Here is a 19,930-nt window from a genome sequence, read left to right as displayed (position 1 = left end):
TATACCCTATACAAGCCTCACTCATACAAACTATCATATATCAACATTATTGTAGCTCTTCGTGGGCCCTTTAATTGGAATAAAAATATCTTATCTGATCTTATTAGGGTTAGAGTCTAGTGCCTCTTAAAATTACCCCCCTCTTCCCCCACCTTTGACTAATAGACAATAGGATGTATTTACGTGAAAATGCACAAACCAAATACGCATGCAATGAAATCGGAAATGTATCGAATATTATAATTCCTTTCGTTTTTACGACATTAATTGACAATTAGAACGATTTATGGCGTGTCAACCTTTAGCGCATGCGTATAACGAATGCATCATCGACTGTGTTTGAAAATAGGGCGGAATGTGAATGTTTTTATAAGATAATTTACCATTGTTTTGCATATTTTACATTAGAAACACATGCAAGAGTTCAGAAACATCAATTAACTATACAATGGCATGAACAGGCAAGTGCGGAGATGTCCAGATCGGACGCAATAATAACAAAAACTCCGACAACTTTCCGAGTGGATTGCGTTGGTCAGTGTCCTCAAATGTCATTTTTATGTGTTTTCCATCGGTTAAAATCATCAGATGTTGTTAAATCTCAAACTGCACCAATCACTATCATATAATGTCACACAATAAACAAGATATTGTACGACATCCACCGGTTGCACCCCCTCCTAAGCCCCAAAAGGATCATAATCAACAAAAACATTGGAGTCAAAGAATACAGGAAACGGTTGTTTCAGCTTTACCTGAAGGGGAATTTGGAATACATCTCAAAGGTGGAGCAGATAATGGACAGTTTTGTTATATATCTGAACTTAAATTATCCCAGTTAACTTTCCATAATGGAAAATTATATGTTGATGATATTATTCTTGAAATTCAAGGACAGAAAATTGCTGGATATACTCTGAGAGATGCAACAATATGGTTAAAGCAAGTTGGTCAAAATGGAGCACCCATAATGGTGAAAACTGTAAAAATTGGTGAGTAAAGAGAACATGAAGTTTACACAATCATGTAGGTTACTAGCTGCCAAAATTCATTACTTCCCCACAGAAAATTCACTTATAATTATTCCAATCCATTAGTTTCTTGACAAACAATGATGACAATCATGAATCTTCTAGGCAAAACGATGTGTTTGGGACTCAGGGTATACAATCAGGACACTTCCTAGGGACTCACATGCACAGATTAAAAAAATTAGGTGTCCAGCTCGATTTTCATGCGTCTAGGACGTGTTTTTGTTAATAATCAAACAAGTACATTGTATATATACTCATATGGTCTGGAACAGATAGATACATTGTACATGTACATACATTTTGTATGTAAGTTTTCACTTAACAAGTTTAAATTGGGGGAGTTAGCAGACCTTTGTTATACATTTATTTATATTCATTATGCATGTAATTGAATTAAAGTCAGAGTGTAAGTACCAAATCACTAAACATTAATGGGCCCCAGGGGCGGATCCAACCATTTTAAAAAGGGGGTTCACAACCCAGGATAATGGGGGGGTTCCAACCATATGTCCCCATTCAAATGCATTGATCGGCCAAAAAAAAGGTGGGTTCCAACCCCTGGAACCCTCCCCCTGGATCCGCCACTGGGCCCACCTTTTCACCAAATCTCTCCAGTTAAAAAAAATTTGCCCCACTTTCAAAAAAAACTTCCCACACTGGTTTCCTAACTTGTCCCACTTACGAAAAAGGGTTAATTCCCATTAACTAACTCTTTCCAGCTTGCCCATTTTGCCCAAATTATGAAAATGGGTAAAATCCCAATGAATATAAATATAATAAAGGTCTGCTAACACCCCCAACTTAGATGAAAACTTATCGTTCTTCCCTGCGCCTATATCACCCTGCTCAGTCGCTTCATAATTCTGGTGTCACAGCTTTGAGACAAGATCAGGCATTATCAATGAATGTCTGAGGAGAAGTTATCAGCGACATCACAATGTGAGAGGAGACGTTATCCTCCTTCCCTACGCTTATACATGTATCACCCTGCTCTGTCGCTCCTTAATTCTCGTATCAAAAGGAGACCAGGCATTATCAGCGATGTCCCACTGTGAGAGGAGAAGTTATCAGTGACGTCACAATGTGAGGGGAGACATTATCAAGCTTGCTTTTGTGAAGCTTACAGGGAAAAGACCAGTAATAGAACAATAAAAAGATAATCAGGTTTTCTTCTTATAGATATCGTAAAATATCAGCCGCTCATGAACATACTGTGAAACTTTTTAGCTCGTTCGATGTGCTCACTCGCCAAAAAGGTTCACATTGTGGATCGCGGCTGATATTTTACGATATCAATGTGTAGAAAACCCGATAATCTATACTTTATATCAAGCTTGCTTTTTCATGAAGCGTAAAACTGTCTTAGGGAGGTGGAAAGATCAGAAATAGAACGATACACAGATAATCAGATGTTCTTTAATTTGTTTACAAAATGTAGATACATGTATCATAAAATATCAGATGCTCGACACAATGTGCAGCTTTTTAGCTCATTTGCTGCGCTCACTTGCAAAAAAGTTCACATTGTGGCTTGTGATTGATAATTCACCATATCAATGTGTAGAAAACTTGTTAATCTTTACTCATCTATACAGAATAAAAAAATAGTGGCAGATACTAATAAACATGATAAATAATGAAAATTTGATATATGATTTTGATTGACAACTGAAGTACAAAAAAAATGTATCTTGAATGTACAATGTAATAAATGTAAAAACATTGTGTGCACTTTACCAAAAGTAACATATATACATTTGTACATGTATATATATGCTCAGTTGTACATGTACATGAAGTTGGTGTTCTTATAAAAAAAGTATTACATGTACAGATAATCAGGTCTTTTTTGTATCTGTCTGTCAAATGAATATTCATACCATGAATGCATGTACAAAATGTAACTAGCAATTGTTTAGCTCATTAATTAGTAATTATATAAGTGACTTTAATAAGTCCAGTTTAAACTAAGGTGTAGGTCTACACTGTAGTGAAGTGTCATTATACATGTACAAAATGTACAGCTTCTATCATCATTGATACTTTATAATTTATGTATTATTTATATAAGAATATCTTTATAAAATATTGATGTTAGTTTATACTGCAAGAGTAAAACATTTTTAAAAGATGACAAATCAATATTACCCGAATCCTTGATTGATTACTGATTACCTGTTAATTAATCATCACCTGTAATCACCTTATTTATACACAGAAAAATGATGACTTCACTCAATACTGTGAATTATTATTGTTCAGAAGAAGGAGTGATCTTTTGTTACTAATGAGCATGCATATATATGGCACTAGCAGTGTACATGTACATTATTATGTAACATAGATATAAGAATTAAAGATGTGGTATGAGTGCCAATGAGACAACTTCTCTCCATCCAAGACACAATTTATTTTAAAAGACTAATACATTTTAAAAAGTAAACCATTATACATTTGTAGGTCAAAGTATGGTCTTCAACACAAAGCCTTAGTTGCTCAATGTTAAGTTTTTGTGTTTTGGTCGGTTTTTCATAATATAAACTATAACAAACTGTAATATGTCAACTATATTTGTTGTATGGAAGGATTGTTAGCTGTATATGTATGTCTGGCAGGTATCACCTGACCTTGACCTCATTTTGATGGTTCACGATCAATGTTATGTTTTCATGGTTAAGTTTGTTTCTCAGATACTATAAGCAATAGGTCAACTATAATTAATGCATAGATTGATTGTAATGTGTACATGTACATTTACATATGTCTGTCTGACATGATTCATGTGACCTTGAACTCATTTTCATGGTTCTTTGGTTAATGATCAGTTTTCTTATACAAGTCTGTTTCTTAGAAAGTTGAATTTCTAAGAAACAGACTTGTTCAAACTAGAGGCAATATATATATGTCACTGTATTTAGTGTATTGAATATGATTGTAAGGTGAACATGTATTTCTCATTTGGTTTATCTGACCTTGACATCATTTTCTTGGATCATGTACATGTTAAATTTATGTGATAATTGTAGTAAAGCTTTATATTTAGGACTATCAACATACTATCAAAATTAAGTAAAGAAGGCACGACATTTAATTATATAAGCTTGTGCACTCTTATTACATGTATATGTATATTGTATTATTTGTATCTTATTGTATCTTGAACATGTACATGTACATGCATACATGTACATGTGCATGTATCACTATGAACTTCAATTGAAGTTTTGAGTAAAATTTGATTGATACTAAAAGCATGTACTTTTATATTTTGTCAGCCACTTCTGTTATCAGTTACACAGTCAAAGGTACATAATTAATTAATAATAACAGTATATTAAACATCTATATTGAATACATATACTTGTACATCAAGTTATACATTTTATTACAAACCCATCTTATAAAACCCCCATACATTTTAGGGCTTTTACCAAGAGATTTAAAGCAATACCTAGCAGCCAGATTTCAGAAAGGTTCAGTTGACCATGATTTACAGCAAACCATTAGAGATAACTTGTATTTGAGAACGGTGCCTTGTAAGTATTCCTGAAAGTTTCTGTTGTCCATGTTCTACATTAGACCACTCGGTGTAAGTATCCCAGAAAAGTTCTGTAGGCCATGTCATGTTCTACATGTACATGAGACCACTATTTAAGGATCCCAGAAAGGTTCTCTACATGTAGGTCTTCTATATGTGAACGCACAATTTAGTTCATGTGAGGTTGTTGCTATGGTGACACATGCAGTTTTGCATAAATCTGTCTACAGTGTAACATAGTTATTTAATCATTATTTAATGATGGCACATATTGATTCTGAATGAAGTAATACTTTGACATTTTACGTCACAGACATCCTGTGTGTTATGGTACCAACAGTTTATGAAATTAAGGGCCAAAAGCAAGCATTTTTATAGTTTCTGGAAAATAACTTGTTTGTATGTATGGATCTCTCTGACATTGTACATCACAAAGGGAAGGCTGGGATTGAGCTTTGGGGTAATTATATAATTGCCCAAACATGCAGGAATTAGGGACAAAAAAGGTGCCAAAAACAAGCATGTTTCTGGTTTCGAAATATCAAAGTGTGTCTCTTTATTGTGCAATATATTTTTAAAATCGTTTACCACATTTATTTTGTGTCAGAAACCTAAATTAGGTCAAATATTTGATCACAATCCAAATTCAGACAGTATCAAGCTTGAATAGTGATTCCAAATTTGTCCCAACTGTACAGGGTCCAACCTATGCGGTTGTATCAGGCTGCGCTCAGCGAAGCATTTTATTAATTTCAACTGAATTAATTTTTAATGAATTGTGAACTGTAGTAATTAAGTTATATTAATTTTCCTGTGTTTGACACCCGAAGCCGTTTCATAGTGTGAACAAGGTATATATTAAAGTATTCAGAAAGGTTCTGTGGCACATGTTCCACATTAGACCACTCAGTGTAAGTATTCAGAAAGGTTCTGTAGTCCATCTCAAATATGTGGGAACTAGACTCGTGCATATTGCGTAGCAGAAAAGATTTTTAGGGGGGGGGGGGGGGGGGGGGGTCATGTCTATATCTAGTTTTTGCCTCAGCAAATTTATTATTTTCAAAGATCTACATTGTAGTTTGATGATTTAAACATGTCAGAATTTACTTTTATAGGTACAACACGTAAGCCTCGTCCAAAAGAAAAAAATGGGGTGGATTATACCTTCTTGTCAATGGAAGAATTTCTACATCTGGAGAAAGACGGAAAACTGCTAGAGAGTGGAGTTTATGGTGGTAAGATGCATGTGCAATGTACAATATACTCACATTTTTACTTTGTCATATAATCACTAAATTAGTTTTTATTGAAATAAACCTTTCAGAGTAATTACACCTTAATACAAAATGTAAGATATCTGCAAGAATATTTATTTGTGTGTGCTTAAAAAGCCACAAAAATACATGTATATGGACATTATATTACTTTCTCCGTCTTTGCTCCTGCATTTATATTATAAATATATGGAAACTAAAAAAATAAATAAAACTAAGAGAAATTTTATGTGTTTTAAAATACTAGTGTTTATATACCATTTTTTAAAATATTTTGTAATTTACAATTACTGGCTGTGTATAACTGATATATTACAAACTAAAGCCTGTTTTGTTGTGCTGCATATATATCTAAGGTGGATTTGATTTTAATAATTATATATCATTTTTGCATCAAAAATCAGTGCCAGTGCACTTAGCAATCATATATTTTTGGGATACGATTGCTTTTAAGCAATCTGTAGACTTTTACCGTTGACTCAGGGCTCATTCCCTCACGTCAACCGTTTTATTCTAAACATTCAGCAACATCTCAGATTCTACTGATTGTCTTTCTTTAAATGGTAAAAACAAGCAAAAGGATTGAACATAAACAACTTTCCTGTAATGTTCTTCTCATAATCTTCATGTTTGATTTTTCCCTTGACCTATATGCGTGTTTTTAACAACACGGAAAATCAGAATTAAGCAGTATTTATATTTAGTGTTTTTATAAATTTAGAAACACATCAGAGGGAATTCCCGAGTTTTGATAAATGCGAGTTCTTTGAATTCCGATAATTCTATTTCTGTCATATAAGAACTGAAGTGGAGTTTTTAATTTATAATTTGAAAAAATTTTCGTCGTATATTACTATCACGTCGTCGTCGTCGTCCGAATACTTTTAGTTTTCGCACTCTAACTTTAGTAAAAGTGAATGGAAATCTATGAAATTTAAACACAAGGTTTATGACCACAAATTGATTTTGGGAGTTTTGGTCCCAACATTTTAGGAATTAGGGGCCAAAAAGGGCCAAAATAAGCATTTTCTTGGTTTTGCACTATAACTTTAGTTTAAGTTAATAGAAATCTATGAAATTTTGACACAAGGTTTATGACCACAAAAGAACGGTTGGGATTGATTTTGGGAGTTTTGGTTTCAACAGTTTAGGAATTAGGGGCCAAAAAAGGGCCCAAATAAGCATTATTCTTGGTTTTCGCACAATAACTTTAGTTTAAGTAAATAGAAATCTATGAAATTTAAACACAAGGTTTATGACCATAAAAGGAAGGTTGGGTTTGATTTTGGGAGTTTTGGTCCCAACAGAATAAGGGGCCCAAAGGGTCCAAAATTAAACTTTGTTTGATTTCATCAAAATTGAATAATTGGGGTTCTTTGATATGCCGAATCTAACTGTCATGACTGTGTATGTAGATTCTTAACTTTTGGTCCCGTTTTCAAATTGGTCTACATTAAGGTCCAAAGGGTCCAAAATTAAACTTAGTTTGATTTTGACAAAAAATGAATCAGTTAGGTTCTTTGATATGCTGAATCTAAAAATGTACTTAGATTCTTGATTATTGGCCCAGTTTTCAAGTTGGTCCAAATCGGGGTCCAAAATTAAACTTTGTTTGATTTCATCAAAAATTGAATAAATGGGGTTCTTTGATATACCAAATCGAACTGTGTATGTAGATTCTTCATTTTTGGTCCTGTTTTCAAATTGGTCTACACTAAAGTCCAAAGGGTCCAAAATTAAACTTAGTCTGATTTTAACATAAATTGAAATCTTGGGGTTCTTTGATATGCTGAATCCAAAAATGTACTTAGATTTTTTATTATGAGCCCAGTTTTCAAGTTGGTCCAAATCAGGATCTAAAATTATTATATTAAGTATTGTGCAATAGCAAGTCTTTTCAATTGCACAGTATTGCGCAATGGCAAGAAATATCTAATTGCACAATATTGTGAAATAGCAAATTTTTTTTTAATTAGAGTTATCATCTTTGTCCAGAATAGTAAGCAAGAAATATCTAATTGCAAAATATTGTGCAATAGCAAGATTTTTTTTTAATTGGAGTTATCTTTCTTTGTCCAGAATCAACTTAAATCTTTGTTATATATACAATATACAATGTATATTCACTTTTTACTACCAACTGATAAATTAAAATAATCTTTACCATTCAGTGATAACAAGCAGTTTTTTTACATCTTAATATTTTATGATGTATTTAAATGAGTAGTTATTGTTGCAAACTCCATTAGAAATTTTAATTGAGACTAGTTTTGGAATAAGGGAAAGGGGGATGTGATTAAAAAAATTGGGTTCAATTTTTCTCATTTGAAATTTCATAAATAAAAAAGAAAATTTCTTCAAACATTTTTTTGAGAGGATTAATATTCAACAGCATAGTGAATTGCTCTAAGAGAAAACAAAAATTTTAAGTTCATTAGAACACATTCATTCTGTGTCAGAAACCTATGCTGTGTCAACTATTTAATCACAATCCAAATTTAGAGCTGAATCCAGCTTGAATGTTGTGTCCATACTTGCCCCAACCGTTCAGGGTTCAACCTCTGCGGTCGTATAAAGCTACGCCCTGCGGAGCATCTGGTCTATATTTTACCGTTATGAAACTGATACTGTACTCTCATAAAGAAATTGAGACGCATTCATCATATCATAAATTAAATAAACGTTCTTGTTCCAAATCGAAGTTGAAGGTTTGTTTATGTATTAATGCGCATGCGTATAGTTTTCTTGATTTCAAGGGGTATCAGATTGAGTGGTTGTTCTGGATTCCCCGCTAATTAATTAATTTGAAACTCATTGGATTCTTTCTATGTCTGCCTGCTATTGAGGGTTTAATGTTGTTGTTGCATAATTTAAAATCATATGCATCATTTAAATTAAAATCAATGAAGTTTTACCTATAACACCCCTTTAGCCGAAATGGAGTCTTCCATATTATCGTTTCGAGTTGTCTCCCTTTCAGAAGTATTTCCCGTCAAAATCGTCAAGAAAAAATTAACTCGTTAGATGTCGATAAACGTCGTATTATATTAAGAACGATCTCAATTTAAACAGAGGAGTGTGTACGGAAGGATTCATGCCCACTGACCCAAAGGAAATTAATAATTAAAGAGTTAGAAATGGGGTTCCTCCTAGAATTAACGGTGATCAGATACGAAGTGAATAGTCCGAGATTACTGGGTACAAGTCAAACAACTAGTCAAATCGGCACCTATTTAAAAGCCAATTCGGCATCCAATAATATTTGATATAATATATGGCCTTTTGGGACTGGGAAATGGGGTTCCTCCTAGAATTAACGATGATAAGATACGAAGTGAATAGTCCCGAGATTACTGGGTACAAGTCAATCGGCAGCCATAGAAAAAGTCAAATCGGCACCTGGTTAAATCGGCATCTAGTCTAATCAGCACCTATTTAAAATTCAATTTGGCATCCAATAATACTTGATATAATATATGGGACTGGGACTATTTAAGTTTGTAATTTAAGTATACTAGCATAAAAGTCCCCCACGGTCCCAGCTTGTCTGGCAAATCAGCCGTCGGACATCAGAGTAATCTCGAACTATGAAGTGAAATACCTTCTCTCTCTCTCTCAGTGACTGCTGTGGAAAGTAAACTTGGAATTGATAGCACAAAAATAAAACACAATAAGTACATTGCTCGTACACTTGTATCCGGGATTAGCTATTTTTAAAGTTGAGTGACTATTCAGATTTATATTACCTTTGCATTTGCAGTTGAATTAGTTTTATGCCTTCAAGGCCATAGTCCAAATAATTATGACGTCTTGGAAGGCTATTATATTTTTTTTCTTTGAAGCCTTACTTCGACGTCGAAGTAAGGCGTCAAAGAAAAAAAAAATATAATAGCCTTTCAAGACGTCACAATTATTTAGACTATCAGGGCCAGGACTGCCAAAAATGCGTGAGACTCACGCATGTTCACATGCTTTTTTGCAGCAGTATCCTTGGATCAATTTTTTCCTCTTTGATCTTTTCTATTTTGGCCAAATCTCACGAATTTGCTTAATGAAAAGTTGGCAGAACTGCTATACATGTGTCAATGAAAACTATATGGCAATCGTATCCCTCAGAGCATTCTGCTCTTTGATTTATATAGTTATAAGAGTAAAATAAAAAAGTCAGGAATTCTTAATAAAATAAATAGAAGCACTTTCTTTGTATATCTAATAAAGAAGTTTTTGGCAGAAACATCATGAAAGAATTAGATGGTTACGTGATAATTGTTAAATAAAGAACAACACCGGGTACCATTTACAAGAATCTTATCAAGAGTTATCTTCCTTACCATTTACAAGAATCTTATCAAGAGTTATCTTCCTTACCATTTACAAGAATCTTATCAAGAGTTATCTTCCTTACCATTTACAAGAGTCTTATCAAGAGTTATCTTCCTTTCCATTTACAAGAGTCTTATCAAGAGTTATCTTATGGTTGGGGCCTGTTATCTAACTCCCATGTGAATAGATATTTTTCTTATCACACCATACGGAGTGTGATATGAAAAAGTGATATCAAAATTACGTTAATTTGATTGACTTATCTCGTAAATTTCCAATATTTTCATTGGCCGTTGATCAGGTCATTATTCACTGGAAAAGGTCATGCCGGGACTACTTTTTTTCTTGACAACTGATTGTTTACTTCCGGTTTGCAACTTAGCAACTGACAGATGACGCCCGTAGCAACAACTCTCGCCACGAAAATAATCATAAAAACATTTGTTTTTTACCATACGTTTTACAGCTTGTGATAATTCAATATGGTTTGAATTAAACTGAGTCATCTCATTTTTAAATATATAAAATCAGCCTTGAGCGAATAAAATAAAACTCTATTAGTTCAAAAAGTATACAGATCAGTACGCGTTGCAAAGAAAAACAGCTGTAGCAACACAACTCGCAACAAATAGGCCACGCACATACAACTTTTTGCCATAAGAGAAATAGGTTAAACAACTTGTGAGAATTAGATATTGCTTGATATCAACTCTCGTTATTTAATTTCAATAATAATAAACTCGCCATAGGCTCGTTTATTATTATTGAAATTAAATAACTCGAGTTGATATCAATCGATATCTAATTCTCACTCGTTATGAAACCTATAATTATCTTCCTTTCCATTTACTCATTTACAATAAAGTATTGTTGCTGATTGTGATGAGGGATTGAGAAAAGAAAGGTATAATGGAGATTTTAATCTGATTAAATTCTTTCTGATGGGAATGTGCAACTTTTTATGTTTCCAGTTTTACATTATTACAATAAAACTGGTCCATCTTCAGGGCTACATAAATTTGTCCTTCTTTATAAAATGACAATACATGAACAGAATAGTATCTGTTGATTTAAATCGGTTAACAATTGCGTGGTTCCACTCTATTGATTCTTTGGTTGTAATTGGTATATCAAATTAAAATGGAGATCAATTTAAAATACAGGTTAATGTTGTTTTATGTAGCATCACCTGGTCTGGTGATATAAAATACCGTAGATTTAGTCACTTAGTATTCATATCATCATGATCATTGTGATGTTTTACTAGATTATTAATTTTTACATGCTTTTTGTTGATCAAAGCTTAAGTCATTTAGTTTAAACACATTTATTTATAGCATGTATAGTGGATTGGGAAACAAGTTAATGCAACTTATATTTATCCCTTTCCACTTTGGGTCATTTATCCTTTCTAAATGTGCGTCATTTAAACAAAATTTAAATATATATGTATGCATTATGTACACATTTAAACTTTTTGCATTTCTCTTTACAAAGAACTCTATTATTCTGAAGGTTGTTGTTCCTTACAGTTGTTTAAAAATATAACAAATTAGAATAAAACAGAAAAAAAGTTATTCATACAAATTTTTAATGTTTTATAGAAAAAGAAATGGATTACATGCATGAAGTATTACACTTCAAACCTCATTTACAATTTGAAAGAACAATGTACAAGTTATCTTCTACATTAAATTTGGAATTGATAACAATATTTGAGAAAAGGACACAAATTGTGTCATACTTGGGTTAAGGACCATGATGTTGGCATGGGATAATAGATAAAAAAACGTTTGTCAATAGATAATACTTCAAACAACTGATCTGATGAATAGGTTCATCATAAACAATACAGAGGTTATCATTGGTTGTTTGTTTAAAGGGGGTATCATATGTCCAGGAAACAAGTCCCTGATATGTAATTCTCCTTGTGTATTCTTCTAAAGCCTCTGTTTTGATATATATTTTGTATTGTTTGTCACATGTTGGGTTTTCAACAGGAAGGATGCCACTGATGTTTTATCTGGTTGGTATGTACTTTTAGTTTCTGTTTAGCTATTGAAGCTAAATCTATAAACTATGCAGTGCTTGATGATAGTTTATATTATGCCAACTTTATTTGAGAATAGTAAATGGTCCTATATATAAATTTGAAGATATTATCTGGCAAAAATCCATTGTTATCTTGATTTGTTGATACATATGTTTTTGTTTTTGTTGGATTGCTGTCTCAATGGTGTATACCATTCTAATATCTCACAATACCTGTTACCAATTCAAAATATGGAGATGTGGTATGATGAAACAACTTTTCACCAAATGAGTCCAAATGATGTGGATGGAAGCAATTGCTAATGTATACATATACATGTAGTTCACTGCACAATGTAAAACAATGAATAGAACACTTACCCAAAAGTCCTGTTATAAAAGACCCACCCGTGACAAAATATAAAACAACTCAATCTAGACTAAATTATCAATCAGATCTGACTAAGTATATTTTCATATGATGAAGACATAATCTTTAAATCAGTTTAATTGAGGTCTGGAGCTGGCATGTCAGTTAACTGCTAGTAGTCTGTTGTTATTTATGTATTATTGTCATTTTATTTATTTTCTTTTGTTACATCTTCTGACATCGGACTCGGTTTCTCTTGAACTGAATTTTAATGTGTGTATTATTATGCGTTTACTTTTCTACATTGGCTAGAGGTATAGGGGGAGAGTTGAGATCGTCCATTATCACTGTACTAGTATACATATTTTTTAAGGGGCCAGCTGAAGGACGCCTACGGGTGCGGGAGTTTCTCGCTACATTGAAGACCCATTGGTGGCCTTCGGCTGTTGTCTGCTCTATGGTCGGGTTGTTGTCGCTTTGACACATTCCACATTTTCTTTCTCAATTTTCATGATTTTATTGTATAATCATGTATTAATATCAGCAACTCATTACAATTAAAAACTACAGTATTGTTTGTTGTTTGGATTTCAATGAAATGTGTTGTAGTTTCGCTTTAGTTCATTGGTAATATATGGGTTATTATTGTCTGCAATAATAGAAGACGTTATTAACAGCAAACAAGAAGGAATTTGAAATACGAATCATTGATTTAGTATATAATTGTTTAGGAAGAATGATTAACTGTGTATTTTGTTTCAGGAAATCATTATGGGACACCTAAACCTCCTCATGAACCCAAAGGGCCACTTTTACGAAGAACTGGATCTGTTGGTCAAGTGGCAGATAAGAGGAAAAGAACCAGAAGCATTGGTGATCCTGGATCAACAAAGTCATCCCCTGTTCCATTCCATGAAGAAATTTCAAGAAAAAAGTCTCTGGAAAGAGCTCACAGTTCTACAGACTTGGGTCCACTGCCACCAAACTGGGAAATGGCCTACACTGATGATGGCCACCCATACTTTATAGAGTAAGTAGAAGTTCTCTCAAGGTTATACGGTTTATAATTGCTCTGCTTGTGAATTTCACAGAGGGTGGTGCTGGTACACTCTGAAATATCTCTCTTTTTAATTTCCATTCTTGATAACTAGAGTGTTATCGACCAATTACATCTCCATTGACAGCTATTTTTAACAGCATCACTTTGTGTCTACTGCACATATCATAACATTCACCATGATTACACCAGTAATAAAAGGGGATTGTGATTGTAACAGAAAAGAAATGGGGGTTCTGATTACAACAAAATGAAAGGATGATATCTTCTCTGACATAAATAGACATATTCATAATTCTTTAATCTGGTAATGTAGTATAAATTACATGTACAACAAGGAGAAATACAATGTACATGTATGTTCACATAATATGCAGGTGCTAGACAACTATTGCTACTTGTATTTGTTGAGTTCAGAATAGGAAAATTAACATCTTTCTATACAACAAAATTTGTAACATCCAGTAGTGTCATAAGTATTAGGAAAACTTTGTTGTGTAAAATTTGTGATTGAATTATTCCCCTTTGATTACATATGAAGATAAGTGAGTACACCACTGTTAAAAGATTTCTTTCTGATTGTATGTTTGTAAATCAATCTTGTGATAATATTAAGTTTGTTTATTTCAGTCATGATACAGAAGCCACCCATTGGTTAGATCCCCGTTTATATAATAAGTTTGTTTATTTCAGTCATGATACAGAAGCCACCCATTGGTTAGATCCCCGTTTATCACATCTACAGAAACAGACTGCTATGGATTGTAATGATGACGGTAAGTGTCACCTTGATCCCTTTGAAAAAAACCCTAATAGAATGGATCATGATTGAATCCATTTTAGTATCTATATTTCTGTTTCGTATGCAGCCAATGAAAAACTTTTAATTGATAAAATGTAAAATATGACTGATGAAATTGGAGATCAATTGCACTGGAGATCAATTGCACTAAGTGTTCATTTGTGTGTAATATTTGTTGTAGCTCCCCTAGAATGTTATTCTTACCTGCTTTTAGTTATGTCCATTGTCTTGAATATAGCCTGTTTACATTTGGTGTGTCATATTTCAGAAGAAATTTTATTTTTCTGCAATGAATCATTTGACTATGAAATGATACAAGAAACTTTTTCAGTCCCAGTGTCTCTCCTTACTGTGAGCTGTAGACAAATCTCTACCTTTATATTAGTTCAGTTTACTGTCATTTCCATACTCTGTGATCATCAAACAATATCTAATAACTTATAAAATCTTATACTAAAATCTTTTTTAAAGTGCACATGGATAATAGAAAAACAATATATGTACATTTTTGGAAATATTGAATTTGATTTCAGTGTCAACCTATGCTATTCAGTCTTTATCTCTATCTCTCTCTTTTACAATTAAATTTAATATTTTCTCATAATGTACATACAATTCATCTTTAATTAATTCCCCCAAAAAGGGGGATATGACTTTTTTTCATATCTTACACCAAATCTTTATTGGTTGTACACAATCCATACTGTATTAAGTTTTCTTTCTCTGCCAATAGGGAGTGTTAATTTAGAAGGTAAGAATTCTGTTGTCCTGTTTTTATAGTTTCCTTGTTTTATCATGTTTATTGTGAACCCATGTATCACCATCACTTTCTTCTTTTATTAGATCAGAACAATATGATTCATTTTGAAGAATATTTTAAAAATGGGGTTTATACATACTGTCTATTTGCAGTAGACATTTCATTATCAAACTATCATCAATTTACTCGTATTCCTGACTTGGTAAAAGAAGTAAATATATCTACTGTTTCCAGCTATCTAGTGGTTTGAACCAAGTGACAATGATTAGCTATAGGAATTTTCTTAGGGTTTCAGCTAACTAAACTGTCTGGGGGTTTCAACTTGAGCAAATCTGTGTGGGGTTTCTTGTTTTCTGTCTCCTTAGTAATCATACCACATCTTTTTTATTACATGTACATGAATAACTTTCATAATTATAAGTGCATTCTAAAAAAAAAAAGTCAATAAATATTAATTTTAAGAATTTCACATGTGAAAAAATAGAAAAGTAGGGATAAATTGTCCAATGTTTTGAATAACAAGAAATCCGCTTGTTCCAAAAGATACATGATATACTTTTATGTAAAACAGATAGAAGTGATGGTGAAGCTTGTTAGTCATTGCAGTTAGCTCCTTTTAGTGGTTGAGTTCACTCCCTTTGCATGCTTTATTCCCTAGCACTATCCTATCTTATATTGTGTTGTCTTCATTGTTACTCAGTTATTGCCTGTATGTTAGATTTTCATTGATGAGAATTCAATCCAAAGACCAATAATGTACATGTAGACTAAGATCTACAGACATGACAGATTCATAGGTTTATAAGGGCAATAATTCTGTAATTCTTAATTGACATTAGGTTAAAATGGGAGAATTATGTAAATAGTGTTCTTTTATGTTGTTATAAGATTTTAAGCTTTATTTTACAGCCTTCCCCGGTTATAGAGTACATATATATTAAACAATGTATTTAAGTTAATTATTGTAAGTTTGGAAATTAATGAGTGCATCAAAGTTAGTGAAATTTATCAATGCATCTCAGATTGATCTTGTATTCCAATGTATATTAGTAGAAAACAGAAACTGCATTGTCAAAAAACTGTCTTAAATTTTCAAAACCTAATTTTTTTAGTAACAATGTGTCAATGTCACCATGGGTGATACTTTGACCAAATATAAAATCGCTTTAATCTCTTTCAACAATCAAAACAATGGTTGGAAAGAATGTAGAATTTTCTTGACCTCTTACTACAGAGGTAATTTTGGCGTAATAATGTCAACTAACATCAGACTAACATGTTTGCAAGGACCATGACAAGTTTGAAAACAGGAATTGAGCACTGTCCAACATTCTAAAAGGGTAAATCTTGCTCAATTTTCATAAATCTTTATTCATATAAAGTTGATGTTTGAAATATTTGAACACATATTGTGAAATTTAATATTTGTAATATATGAACACATATTGTGAAATGTAGTACTTTTTTCTACTAGTATATATATTTAATCAGAACAAATGCAAGTTTTCAATAGTAAGATGCATTCACTAATCACATTAATTTCTGAATTTTAGTGTAAGCCAACTAATTTTCAGGATGGATTTATTTAAACGACTTTTACACGTAGGAAGATTGTGTTATAAAAAAAAATGATCACAACGTCAATTTTCTGATGTTATTACAGAAGCATGGTCAGAAAATAGTATCTGCAAAAGTTAGTTGGTTTACATTATAGGTTTTCATTTATTGATGAATATTTACACATAGAATATACATTATTATAGAATTGTGATAGTTAGAGATAATAAAAATCCTATAGCATGAACACAAAAGGGACAGAGCAAAATTGTTGTTCAAATAATATCACCAGAAACATACAACTCTAAACTTCTTAAAAACTCTGAAAAACACACAAACAAACAGTTTAAAAATATTTTAACCCAGCTGTGTTTTATTGAATGTAACCAATTGATAAACTTTTACTAGCAGATCAATCAATGATCCAAGGTTTTGTACAATAATAATTTCAACTAATATTACAAACAACAATGTTAGATAGTTCAATAGTGGCAGTCATTTGATACAAGTATAAAATGATAATGAAAAAAAAACCCCATCAACTTAAATATACTGTGGATGACCGTTATATTGATTAGTTCAAGGGTAAACATTTTAGTTACAGTAAATCTGTTGACCTTTTATGTATTCCAATAATTTTTATTTACCAATTATGACCTATTAATTGCCAAATTAAATAGAAAATTATTTGGTTATTGATTTCAAACCAAGATTTTGTGAATGGTTGTTAGAAATAAAACTGACTACAGGATATATTATTGATGATTTTGATTCCCATATCTTTAAGATGATACTTTGACATAAAGATCTTGTTGTGATGCTGTTTCATTGAAATATTAATACCCATCAACATAATTCACCCTTCAGGGCAAACTTCTGATAAAAAAATATATAGATGTACAGAATGCTAAACAAGTTTGCTGTAGGTTTAAAAAAATTCAATGTTGATAATGATTAAAAATTATACAATCGCACTTCAAAATCTACACAGAGCATGCTCAGGCCATGATTCAAGCAAATTATTGTTGATAAGCCAGTGTAGAAAGAAATTATGTAGTGAAATTCCAGCGGGGAAAAAAGGGGGGTCTATAGATAAAAGAAAATTCATCTAAAAAAGCAATTCATGTTCAGACATATAAATGTTAATATGAAACTGAAAATAGAGTATATTATAGAACTATTGAATAATTAAAAGTATATCTTATTCAGTCTGTTTCATTTAATCATTTGTTATAGGATAAGTTATGATCATTAACAAGAGCTGAAATGTTTTGAGATAAAACAGTTCGTAATTCAGATGTAATTTTAAACACCTTATGAATCATGGAGTAACCTACATCTGATATATAAATAATGAAATATACATTTGATGGAGGAAGTTTTTAGAAAGGTATATGATAACATGATGATTTATTTTTATTAGTGATCTTTGAGAAGGGTCAGCTTGCTCTGTTGATAGTTAAGATAATAATGTGAAAAAGAAGTGAGATCTTCCTGTTTGAGAATACTTTAAGGTGGTACCTAACACTACAGGGAGATAACTCTGTAAAATCAGCTAAACGTTTTAATTGCGTTGTGTTGTTAAGGGTATATTAAGCTTCTCAATGATCAAAATAAGAGTTTGTCAAACTGCTATATAACCAGTGTAATTTTTCTGATAAAACGGTTGGTTCAAATTTTTTGAAATTTTTATATTTTTGTAAAAGGGTCAAAGTAAATATTTTGTCAAAATTTTAAGAAAATTAAACGAGCCAAATAAATTTTAGTTAATGTGTTAGGTACCACCTTAAATTTGATTATTCCCATTGAGTGAAGAATCTTTTTCAATGTCATATATAACAAGTGGTGTGTAGTTTGTATTACCTCACATGCAACTTCTTCCTTTAGTTTGAATGCTTTAGCTTCTGTATGGAGTTTTTAATACAAGAATGATATATATTTATATATGTGTGTAGTTCATGATGTTCAAACTGCTTTTTCTTTTCTATGTATTGTATACTAGACTATTGTTTTTGTTTCCTTTTGTTATTGTCTCCTTTTGAGTCCATTTAATGGAAATGAAACTTGTTCTTCTCTTCTACAAGTTTCAGTCCTGTTGTATGAATTTCCAAGTTAATACTGAATTCAATATTGTGTTTGATCTTGCATTTCTCAGTATATTTACCATGTTTTTGCACTGCTTGTACAGATATGTCTCAACTGAAGTCACAGTGAATGTGAAATGATAAAATGTGTATATGTTGTAGAAAACATTACAGAAAATATCAGATACATTGTACCTAGCACTAGCCCCAAGTATATTTGTTATATTTTTGGGTCACACATCTTTTTAGACTAATGCAATGAGATTTAAACAACATTAACAGTCCATGTTTACATTAAAAATCACAGATGTACTGTCAGGGTAATATTGTTGTTTATCAAAGGGAGGTAACTGGGTATCAGTTTGAGGGCAGTACCATGTCTGGAGTCTGACACTGTTTATTATCAGTTTAAGACATTATATATCATACCTCTATTGTTATGGTTAGATACACATGGTGTGGAGATCTGTGTTATATAACAGGTGATAATATACTGTTAATGAGCTAACTGCATCTTTTTATGTGCACCATTTCCGTGTCATGTTCAACTCTAGTGTGGGAAAGAAAATTATTTTAATAAGCAGAATCTCTCTGAAAGGTGTCATGATATAATAATACAAGAAACTGTAACAATATTACCAGTACAACCTGTCAATGAATTATATCCTTATACATAGTTTTTTTCTCCAGGATATTGTTTTTTGGTGGTGATGGTTTATGGGAGGGGGAGGAGACAAGAAGGATGCTGGTCATTGAAATTGAGAGATAAGGTTTATAAAGAGGGGCGGTAGGGAATTTTATATTTTAAAGGATGGGACCTAAGTTAATGAAACAGCCCTCCAGGGAAAACTCTTTTTTTTTAAGACTTTGAAATCAATAAAAATGTTTTATAACTCTGTTTCATGTGGTTGCAAGTTCCATTGATGTTGAAAAGTTGCATGAATCATATACTTTAAGACTGCAATTGAGCCTTTGGTCTTAACTAGATCTCTCACATAGAGTATCAGAACTAAGAAAATGATAAAATTGTTATAGAACTGTAGGCTTGAATCCATACAGCAAATATCTCCTTTTCTTAAAAAAAACAACAACGTTTACTT

The 19,930-nt window shown here is 32.1% G+C and overlaps 1 protein-coding gene across 4 annotated transcripts in view; it reads left to right on the top strand.

The window, feature by feature from the left end:
• The first annotated feature begins 300 nt into the window (after nucleotides 1–300).
• Nucleotides 301–19,930, top strand: part of LOC139511247 (membrane-associated guanylate kinase, WW and PDZ domain-containing protein 1-like) — a 77,205-nt gene continuing 57,575 nt past the window's right edge. For 2 of the 4 annotated variants that reach the window (XM_071297866.1, XM_071297857.1), the window contains exons 1-5: nucleotides 303–992; nucleotides 4,457–4,570; nucleotides 5,688–5,807; nucleotides 13,333–13,600; nucleotides 14,321–14,403. In XM_071297866.1, coding sequence (XP_071153967.1) covers nucleotides 629–992; nucleotides 4,457–4,570; nucleotides 5,688–5,807; nucleotides 13,333–13,600; nucleotides 14,321–14,403 — 949 coding nt within the window. In that variant the 5' untranslated portion in view covers nucleotides 303–628. Of the gene's footprint in view, nucleotides 993–4,456; nucleotides 4,571–5,687; nucleotides 5,808–13,332; nucleotides 13,601–14,320; nucleotides 14,404–15,162; nucleotides 15,181–19,930 lie in introns of all 4 variants that reach the window. The other 2 variants (XM_071297848.1, XM_071297875.1) reach the window with 2 other exon arrangements.

The sequence above is a fragment of the Mytilus edulis genome, chromosome 1, assembly GCF_963676685.1.
Source record: "Mytilus edulis chromosome 1, xbMytEdul2.2, whole genome shotgun sequence".
Taxonomy (NCBI): Eukaryota; Metazoa; Mollusca; class Bivalvia; order Mytilida; family Mytilidae; genus Mytilus; species Mytilus edulis.
Note: the sequence above shows the minus strand (reverse complement) of the source record. Positions and strands in the feature narration are given on the sequence as shown.